The following is an 11421-nucleotide window of genomic DNA, read 5'->3' as shown; positions in this document are numbered from 1 at the left end:
CTAAATAACAAGATACAATTGAATTTTATTTTGATTTTTTTAACCGAACTATTTCGAACTATATTCTATAACGTAGTGCGTTAATTGGTTTATTTCCTGTAATATTCTTACTTCCTCTCTTTCATCAAGGAACTCCCCCCTTTTCATATAGCAATGTCTACACAGAAGCAGAGGCCAAAGAATGTCCCATCTCTACTCTTAAGAGACGACGAAAACGATGCACTGTTCTCCATGCTTGGCCGAGGATGTCTGGTAAGATTAAATATCCCTGTGCCAAGGAAAGAAACACCTTAAATTTGTGACTTCCTGGTATGATGAAATATGAATTGATTTTGCAGTATAAACTAGTAGATACTGATACTGTTAAAAATGTAAATTATAAGACAACTCAAAATGTGTATAATTCAATATTAATATCGCCATATTCTTTCTTAGAATGTTAAACACAAACCATATTATTTGTGATCATGTGATCTGTCAGTTTAAAATGTCATTTTTAAACCTTGTGTAATCATATTTTGTACAAAAATTCACAATAGTTAGTTTACTGTCTGATCTATTTTTCTGCATGAAGTATAAGGAATTTGCATACCACTTACTTACTTTACCAAAATATATATGAGTCTATATTTTCTTGAAAATATGTGATTTCCCCACCAGTTCCTTCTATTGTCATTCTGTGCATGTGTGTGCTCTCTTTCAGTTTTACAGTTTGGCCATATATGATATTTATAAATAATAAAAATACACAAGACTTGCTTAGTGTTGCTGGCACTTCACTTTTACTGCAGATATATCACCATCACTCATTTGGTTCAAGTCTTACTGTTTTGGTAATTGATCAAATTTACATACATTGGTGTTACTGGTACACAAACATTGAAGCAGCGAATTTTTTTATGCTAGAAAAGTTCAGTAAATTCCATTAAGGTTAGTGTTACTTAAAGCACCTTTTTTGGTCCAGAGGTGATGTGTTCATAATCCTATTTGTCAGGAATTATAGTCGAAATATAAATGATCCAGGAAAATGTCATAATTAATGAAAATTGAAAATAAAAGAAAATATAATAATAAATTTGAACTAAAGAAGGTCATTATATAATGAAATGTAAACATTTACCCGCAGTGGACAGTACTAAATCAAACCATGCTAAAACTGAAGGTGATAAGGAGGCTTTTTTGTTGTCTTTTTTTCTTTCCTATTTCTTTCAACTAAAAATTTATTTGGCAACAAGTTTTTACTACAATTTTTTAAGAGCTTTGTTTGGTAGAATAAAGAAAAATGTAATTATCCAGGAAAGTAAGACAGATTGGTTAACCCTTCATGGCCATGAAACAAATCATAGCACGAAGTTTGCCAAAATGCTGCAGGAAATATGCCTGACAGATTTCAAAGCCACAATGGAGAGTTGAGAAAAGAAACAGGTTTCCTGTATCAAACTCTCTATTGATACAAGGGGAGGAAATTAACTTAAAAGTTGCTTGTTCTTTTGACAATGATTGCTTTGTTCTGATGGTGTAATAGTCACTCAGCCATAACAGATAACATTTCCACAAATGTCACATTTTGCTAAATACTAATCACTTATCAAAACCTTTTAATGAAATTACTTTGATAATATTCTTTTTGCAAGATATGATGTAATTCAGGGAATCTTTAGATCTTTGCCCGAAAAGTTCTTGTACAGAGAAATATAAAGTTAAAGATTAATACAATGACCATGAAGAGTTTTGAAAATGAATGATACAGGTTAAAGTCTATGACCTAAGTTTATATACTGAATTTGATCATTTAATTAAATTCTAAACCAATGTTCAACTACTGAAAGATTTGAAAATCCCTAAGACTGAAATCAATTTACTTAAGTATAATAGTTTTGGCTGCAACTTCAACATATTTGGGGAGGGGGGGGGGATTAAAATGTCTGACATTATATATTACTCTATCACTGTTTTAATAAATATGTGGAAAAAAAACATAAGTCAGTCATCTTTAGAAAAACTTGCCTTCCATCATGTATCTGACCTCTCAAAGCAACAATACCCTGTCATATTTGACTTGGTGTCCATGGAAGAATGTCGGGATGAGATGAAGCTTTTGTTTATATGTAAGGTGGTTGAGAGCCAGGTACCGGCCCTTCCTTCAAGTTATTTAGACCTAGTTATTTAGGCAATGTGCTATATAGTTGCAACTTAGTTGTAAGATGTTGAATTAGCTCAAATATCCATGAGACTTTGCAGTAGATGTATAATGCCTATTTAGAATGCTCCTAGTATACAAAATATACATAAACAGCACATGCCACTTTTTAGTAGTTTGGTGTGATATGAATTTACGCATGTCACAGCATAAGAAACATTTAAACTATCAAATGAATGAAATTGTGCTGTATTATAAATGGAAAGGAAGATCTTGATCATTGCATCAAAATGAGTCAATTTTTCAATGACACATGTATGTTTGATTTTGACAGACCCTTGCCACTGGGGTAGTCCAGCTGTATACAGCGGATCCTCCCATGAGACAAAGGTGGAGTAAACGGATTGCTGGGATTGCCTGCTTCATCAAGGACAACCAAAAGAGGTCATACTTCATAAGGGTTTATGACCTTAAGGTGAGTAGAAACCATAAAAAAAAACATTCTATTTTATTCAAGTTTAATTGGTTCTTCATTTTTATTGTCTGAATACTTGGCTACTTGTATTAATCTAATAAGACTTTTCCACTCTTAATTTTTATGATCATGAATTTTTTTCTGTTCCATTGTCGCTACATGCTTCATCACTCACAGACAGCGATTCTGTTTGATTTTTTAACATGTTAGAAAACTGCTAGTAAGCATTTGATTGCCTGTTATGATCTGTGCAGCATTTGATGGGTTGCCATGACCCAAAAAAGGAATATGTACACATACTTTGAAGAAATTCAGTTTTGAAATTGGAGAAAAGGGGTTCCATATTATCTTTAGTTACTGGCATTTTCTTTAAAAACTTTTTTAATTGTCAAAAAAAAAAAATACGCAAGCCTTGTGCAATTTGACATTTTAAAAAATACCAGTAACTAACTCACATAATTCCATTCCTAGTTGATTTCCATAGCAATACACTGTACATAGAAAATATGATATATAGTGAAATGAAGATATTGAGTAAGACTTTGTAAAACCAAATAAATCACCCTTTTTCAATTTTGTTAATGAATATATGCAGAATGAAACCATTATGTTTGGTGCCTCATGCAAACATCTCACTATGAAGAATCTACAGTTTATATATAGTCACATCCCTCTTCAAACATGTTCATGAACATCAGTGTGCTTAGTGGTAACATGATTCTACAATTTCTTGGATCTGTGTCATCTTCATTCTGCTTCAAGGGATTACATTGGGAGTTAAACAGTTGTATAGCATTCAAATTTGTTGCTAATATTTTGCTAGACTTTTAGAATTATCATTAGGTTAATTCACTTAAAAAAAATCCAATCTGTATTAGCTTTATATATGGAACAAGAAATGAGTAAAACCCCACTTAGATTCCAAGCAACTAAAGAATTGTTTCTATACTAAACTAAATTATACCTGACATTAAAAAAAATCAAGAAATGGAAAAGACATACTTTTTCTAACTACTGTAAATAAAACTTGATTTCTGACTTCATGAATACCAGTTTTACTAGATAGCATAATCTCTCTTTAGGACCCAGTGATTATAACCTTTGTACATGGGATCTAAGTTTATGTACACTAATGAAGAGTCATTCATATGCCTGGTGCAAGTTTATCCCTGACCCCTGTTTTTTTTTTCCTGTAAGAAACTATCAGTGTTTAAACAATTTAGTAAAAGCTTTTGGTAAAAACAGACAAATTACCAAACTCCTACGTTTCCATAACATTGTCATTCCAGTCGACCAATCAAATCACTGCTGTAATTCACTTCCTTGTTGATTGCATGTCTGTTTAATTTTAATATTCTGTACAAAATATGCTCATTTATAATTTGTAACCTGCTTTTTACTCAAATTAAAATTTGGTTTCCTTGATAAGAAATTGACATTCATCTGAATGACAATTTATTTTAAGAACGGTAATTTCATTTTTATGTTCTAGTTAAACATAAAACAGCATTCCATTACCTCTTACAAGATATTCTTTCTTGTTTTTCGTAACATGCATATTATTGCACATGATTTTACATGCCTTCATTAAGTATAGAATTTTTTCTTATGTTCATGATGTTTCAAGATGATTTTGCTGTTTTTATTTACAACACAAAATGAAATCTTGTTTTGTATATCGAGGTTTACCGAGAATCAGACATTTATTATATCAATATATCTTTGCTTCCTTCTTTTTCATTTGAAAAAAAGAAAAAAACATTTTATTTCCTTAAAATTCAATTATAACAATGATGGAATATTAATAATCAGATGGTGACAATGTTAAAGTATTGTAGTGCAGTTAAATTCATTATAATTTGTGTGCTGCATCTTAAGGCAGTTTGTGGAATTCCCCTTTGGGGAGGCGTGTTATTCATGAGGGACCTTCAGACCTTACAAAATAGTTCCTCAAGCAAGCATGATGCTTGAGGTCAATTATTATACATTTTTGCTTATAATGGGTCATTGATAATCACGTAAGGTAATTTATTTGCAGTTCCCCAAAGAAAAGAATGCATTGTAATATATGTTATAATAATCATGATTTTTTTTTATTTCTTCTTTGCTCATTCATCATTTCTTTTCTAAGTCTGACCTTTGAATCTTGCTTGTGTCGCAGGTCTTCATCAATGATAATCAATCATACAGTCCCTGAAACGTTCTACTTTCCCACTTGAACGGTGAGCGAACGCTGAACGAACGGTGAACGAACGCTGAACGAACGCAGAGCGAACGGTGAGTGAACGATGTGTGAACGCTGAACGCAACTTGGTGAACGATGTGTGAACGCTGAACGGTGAGCGAACGCAGAACGCGAACGGAGCGCAAACGCGAACGCAAAGTGAACGGTGAACGAACGGTGAACGCAAGATGAACGATATATTCGGAATGCCTCTGATCTTTTCCTTGCATTGAAACTATTTTATTGTTTTATTATGTCAAGTGCCAAAATAAATAAATAAATAAATCAATCAATAATAAATAAGTAAACCAATAACTGAATGAATAAATAAGTCAATAAAATAAATTCTCCAAAATTGTCCTGAGAAAGACGATGCATGCACATTAAGTTTTTAATCACACGATTTTTATCGCATTAAAACATTGCAATTGTTGCCGAACGCTGAAGTATAAGAGATATTTTTTTAGTTGGAAAATAAAAATGTGTTTATTCTTATTTGATAACAAATCAGAGAAAACTTCTGACTTATAGAATGAATTAAAGTGGTTGTAACATCCATTCATATAACTCCGTGTTAAGGCGATTTCGTGTAAAGTAATGAAAAAAAAATAATTACATAGGTCAGTGGACGTTTTGCATTTATACGCTCGCATTTTAAATTTTTAATACAATAATATATTATGTGTCATTTCTATTTTACTTGATGGTTTATCAGGCCCGTAGGAAGCAAATTCGGTTGGGGGGGGGGGGGCACAGCCATACATTTTCAGTTGATAGTTGAGGGGGCACTACCAAAAATTTCCTGACAAGCAAAAAAAAAAAAAAGATCATCAGACTTTTTATTGCGGGGGCACAAGCATATAGTATCTATGTTTACTATAATAATCTATATATCGGCAAAATTATTGGGGAGGGGGGCACGCCCCCCTTGCCCCCCCCCCCTCGGTTCCTACGGCCATGTTTACTGAGCAGACTTCTACATTTATCTGTAGATGGCCGTGATTATACTCGGACAAGATAATACAAAGATACATATTCATATTACTTGTTATAAATTCAATTTTCAGAACTTGATATTCAAGTAATATGCTGTTATAGTTTTTATTAAACAGACAAATGAGAGAGAGAGAGAGAGAGAGAGAGAGAGAGAAATATATTGTACCTATATCAAACAAAAACTCTGAAATTTTTTTCTAAGTATATCAGACAGTGAAAGTAACTTTTTTTTATCAACAAATCAAATCCATTTGTTTGACAGTCATACTCGTTTTTTTTATTTTCCTGCTTCAAGTTCACACGAAGTCCACGTGCTTGTCCTGTCAATCAAAATCATTCGACTGTGCAGGTGTGAAAGTTTCGTCACATCGAAGACGAAGTGCGAGTATTTCCAACAAGTTATAACATTTATTTTTATCATTTCTAGATTTGATTCCAACATTTGAATAATAATTGAATAAAATACATAGTGCATTAACACTTGAATTTGAAACATACTCTCTGCCAATTCCAAATACCACCGCCGACACCTGTACATTTTGAACTACTATTGTTTTGTGACTTTTTTAGATGCCTGTTTGTTTTGAGACTGAAATTCTTGTTCTAAATAAGACCTTAACTTTTTTTTTTAAAATGTTAATTAAAATATTCTGGAAATACAATACTAACTAAGTAACCAATTTAGGGGGAAAAGGGGGGGTATTAATCATATCGAATGACAAACATATAAAGTTACGGTGAAGAAAGATTTTTTTTTCTCTATAACTATAGACTTTACATATTATAGTAGAGAAAATTCTGTAGTGCATTACATTTTAAATAAATATTTCCTTTAACCACACCATCAATTTAATTCGCTCTAAAGATAATAAATTAATACGATATCCGCAGTACTATGTATAACTCTCAGAACTATCATTGTATCATATTTTCTGTAGTAATTGAAAAAAAAGTGTTACAAATAAATATTTTCGTAATTTTGCTACGTAATTATTTGACTTGGATAATTATATCTCCATTAACGATTTGTCGTCTTTAACAAAACAACAAAATGTTGCAGTGCTTGAAGTATTTGCACATTGCCTTTAGTTAAATTTAATATTTCAGCATCGTTCTACATAGGTACAGAATGTGCTTATAACAACATTTATTTTCCAGAGTAATTTAATAAATAACCTTACAGCTGAGTTAGAATAATAAAAATATATATCGTAGATATTTTCCCCCATGAAATAATGATTCTTCAAACACGATATGTAAGTTATTAAATTAAAAAACCTGTACGAAAAGATAAGTCCTTTCACTTCGGAGTTCCGAATGACAATGAAAACTGAACGATAGGTGAACGCTGAACGCAAGGTGAACGCAAAGTGAACGGAACGAAGAGCGAACGCTGAACGCTTTGTGAACGGTGAACGCGAGCGCACGGTGAACGGTGAACGCAAAACTGTGAACGGAGAGCGAACGGTGAACGCACGGTGAACGAACGGTGAACGCACGCTGAACGAACGGTGAACGAACGGTGAGCGAACGGAAAAATGGGAAAGTAGAACGTTTCAGGGACTGTAATCTTTTTCAGGACAAGAGTTAAACTAAACATGTAAATTGATTTAAATGAGAAAATTTAATTTTAGCTTTATTCTGAAGCAATTACACTTGCTAGCAGTCTGATTCCATTCAAATATTATTTAATAATTCCATATACCAAACATTAATTAATGAGATATTCCTGATATAGTTTATCTGTTCTCAGATCGAATTCAGACATAGGTTAAAAACCATGTGAAGGTAAAATGTAGCTGAAGAAATTCAGTTACTTTATTTACAGTAAAAAACTTCTTATATATGCACATTACAGTAATTATTTTCATGTTCAGTTTTTGCCCCTTGTGCACCTTTTGGTAGGGCTCTTGTCGAATAGGTCACTAGGACACTGGGTTTGAGGTGTCAGAGACGCAGTTTGTACGCAGAAGCATTACTGTTAACAAGTAGCGAACAGCAGTCAGAGAACCAGTTTATATGATAAAGATGAATCAGTAACCTTATCGTACTTATGAACAAATGCCAACAACCCAAGCTAGAAGACATCACAATTGTTTAACAATAAAATATAGATCTTCAGTGATACATGTTCTCTGTCAATGACCCTGTAGGTTTTGTACGAGACTTGTCAATTTTAATTGTTAAATTAGTTTGTAAAATGATGTTTCTTTGAAGAAGCCTTTCGCAAGTACAGACAACTTGGTGTAATTTTTCTCTGTGATTTGTCAATCTAATGGTTTCTTGTATTGATGATTCACAATTTCTGATCATTTGTTTGATTTTCTGATATATTTGATGTTGATAATGTCTTGTTAGTTGATTTCTAAATCACTTTCGATCGTGTCAGTGACCGATGAAAAGTACTGTAACAATTATCACAGATGTTTAAAGTGCGTAATTAAAAATTTAAATGTTTTTCGAAACATAAAATCATTTTCTTTCACAAACTATTGTGTATATTAAGGTTCAATGGCATTTATAAACAGAGAAATTAACCTAATAAGACTTAGGAAAAATGGTAGCTGTATATTGGAAAATTAATTTTTTTGTACCAAAATTTACATCGAACAATGATTTATGCATAAATTACCCATTTTACAGCAACGACAGTGTGTTTGGGAGCAGGAAATCTACAACCAGTTCCGTTATAAGTCACCTCGAGACTATTTCCATACATTCGAAGCTGAGGTATATATCCTTTATGTTCATTATAATATCTCATTACAATTCAGCATGGGACATGCAGTTTACATAGGGTGAAAATAAGAACAACAATTCTATGAAGTTAGGAAGACTGAAAATTGATGTAATAAAAGAAACTTAAATTAATAACATTTATGAATGTTACATACATGTATGTTTGTCATGTCCTCAAATATGAACCATCATTATATAAGTTAATTTTAGTTGAAAAGCATCATTTGATTGGATAAAAAAATTAGTTTATACCCTATAACCTGTATGTCACAATGACTTACGTCAAAAAATTATCTGCTTGACGTTACATTTGAAATATGTTCAATTTGAAGGCACTTTTGAAGGAGAAATTGTCTTATTTTCTTTAAAATTTCTTTGAAAATTAAATTATAAGGAATGAATTTAAAAGCTACCCAAGTTATACTGGTATAACCTGGGTTGGAACAGTTAAGCTTTTTTATAAACCACTTTGTGGTTTATAAAGCATAAACTGCCCCAACCCAGGTTAAACAGTATAAGTTGGGTAGCTATTTAATTCATTCCTTAAATAATTGATGGTGTCTCATAATAGTACATTTTGTCACAGGATTCTCAAGCAGGATTAAATTTTGCAAGTGAGGATGAAGCATTTAAATTCAAGAACAACGTGGAGCAGAAGTTACTGGAACGTCACAGGAGGAGAATCGGTATTCTCATGTTCACACTAAATTTACAAGTGTTTATGCAAATTTTTTAATTTATTAAAATGTTTTTTTTTTCTTTTTTTTTTTAACAAGCTGAAAAGATTTCTGCTATATTAAAATTTGGACTATTAAGTCTTTGCAATTTCAAAATATTTGAAGAAGATAAAAATAAGGATCAGAATTATTTACTATCAGCTAAAAAAAAAAAATTAAAAGAAAGAACAAAGGTAAGAAGTCTGTAATACACAACAAGAAAGATAACTCTTACTTTTGTAGAGAAGAAGAGTAACAAAGGGCAGAACACTCCTGCACAGCCGAGGACAGTACAGGTCAACATTGCTCCAGGTAACCATAGAAACAGACGTATATTTCAGTCTGAAATCTTCAATAGCATTGAATTTCTGTATTTTACCACTTAAGAGTTCAAATACCATAGAAGAGATATACATTTTTACAAACAATGAAGTTCACAATTTTTAGGAATGATTTAGTGATTCAAATTTCCATACTTAATGTAATGTAATGTTATGTCAAAAGGATACTTAAAAAAAGTTTCTACTTTAAATGTACATCTGAAGTTTTCATAATAATAATACATTAATATATAATGTATTGTGGATTTTTATAACCATAACAACATCAAAAAATGTTCAACAGTCAAGTTCTTGAAAAAATATCCATATTTAAAAAAGTTTTATGCATAATATGAGCCAAATAATTTTTTGCAAAAGGATATGAATTTACAATTGTTTCACTATTACCGCCAGGACCTGCACCTGCAGCTCAGCCAATCAGTGTTGGTCTTTCTTCTGGAACTAATACTGTCAAAGAATCGAAGAAAGGCAAGAAAGACAAGAAAAAGAAACTTACAAAAGAGGACATTGGGACACCATCAAACTTCCGTCATGTCAACCATGTTGGTTGGGATCCGGAGAAAGGATTTGAGGTCAGTATTTTATGAGAATGAAAGATTTATTTTGTGTTTGCAGTAGGTAATTGCATAGTCTTTGAACAGTATTGTATGGTCTTGAAACATTTTATTTTGAAAATGTTAGATGGAGGACTGTTAAGTATTACATGTGTTAAATTCAAGATTCTTCATTATATTATTGAATGGTTGATTGAAGTTGTGAAGCATCTTTGTAAACCAATCTGGCCAGTGGATGTGGTCAAGTTCTTTTGTTATTGGGAGAGATTTTTTTTTTAGTTCTAGCCAATTCCATCAGTAACTTTAAATTCATTATGAAAATAGATTAAAAGAAACAAAATCAATAAGAACACAAAATATTCCTTGATTCCAGCGGACATTGTGGTACATGCATTATGTTGTTTTTTAGATGGAGAAGCTGGATGAGGACATGAAGAACTTGTTCCACTCTGTTGGAATCAGTGACAATGATCAAGTGGACAAGGAGACAATCGACTTCATCTATGACTTTGTGGAGAAGAATGGTGGGATTGAGCAAGTCAAGAAAGAGATGTCCAGAGCACCCCCTCCTCCTCCTCCATCAGGTATGCTGTTGTCAAAGAGATGCAGTTAATTTTGCGAATTTTTCTTGGTACATATCTTTTCTTTAAGAACTAATTCAATATCTCAAATGATTATAGCACAACCACCACCACCCCCTGTTAGCCACCACAGGCCGCCCCCAGGCCCTCCTCCAATTGCCAGAACCCCTCCTCCTCCACCATCGAGGCAGGGTGTAGCACCTCCTGGTCGGTCAAGGGGTGCACTTCCACCTCCCCCACCACAGAGGGATAGACAGCTACCCCCAACACCTGGATATGGAGCACCACCTCCACCTCCTAAATCTCCAGCCAGTCCCCCTCCACCACCTGTTGGGGTACCTAATGCACCACCACCACCACCAGCTCCTGCAGCCCCACCACCACCTCCTGCTCCAGGGGCTCCACCCCCACCACCAATGATGGGAGGAGGAGGAGGGGGAGGGGCAGGCCGAGGTGCCTTACTGGAGTCCATCAGAGGAGGGACTACACTGAAGAAGACCACACCTGGGGATAATCAACCTGCGGGAGGGGGAGATCCTCGGGATAATCTGTTGAAAGCCATTCAACAAGGAGCTAGTCTTAAGCATGTAAGTTCTGCAGTAGTTAATTATTTGTCTGTGCAGAAAATAATTATTTGTCAGGGAGCCAGTCTTAA

At 33.3% G+C, this 11421-nt stretch overlaps 1 protein-coding gene across 1 annotated transcript in view; it reads left to right on the top strand.

Moving 5' to 3' along the window:
- Positions 1-110: 110 nt before the first annotated feature.
- LOC133187485 (actin nucleation-promoting factor WASL-like) overlaps positions 111-11421 on the top strand; it is a 12049-nt gene continuing 738 nt past the window's right edge. Inside the window, exons 1-8 of the mRNA XM_061322883.1 lie at positions 111-252; positions 2475-2615; positions 8479-8565; positions 9161-9260; positions 9534-9602; positions 10025-10203; positions 10595-10769; positions 10866-11353. Coding sequence (XP_061178867.1) covers positions 154-252; positions 2475-2615; positions 8479-8565; positions 9161-9260; positions 9534-9602; positions 10025-10203; positions 10595-10769; positions 10866-11353 — 1338 coding nt within the window. The 5' untranslated portion in view covers positions 111-153. The remainder of the gene's footprint in view (positions 253-2474; positions 2616-8478; positions 8566-9160; positions 9261-9533; positions 9603-10024; positions 10204-10594; positions 10770-10865; positions 11354-11421) is intronic.

Source organism: Saccostrea echinata, unplaced genomic scaffold, assembly GCF_033153115.1.
Source record: "Saccostrea echinata isolate AGI-Se365-2 ecotype Australia unplaced genomic scaffold, CSIRO_AGI_Sech_v1 ptg000015l, whole genome shotgun sequence".
In the NCBI taxonomy this organism is placed as follows: domain Eukaryota; kingdom Metazoa; phylum Mollusca; class Bivalvia; order Ostreida; family Ostreidae; genus Saccostrea; species Saccostrea echinata.
Note: the sequence above shows the minus strand (reverse complement) of the source record. Positions and strands in the feature narration are given on the sequence as shown.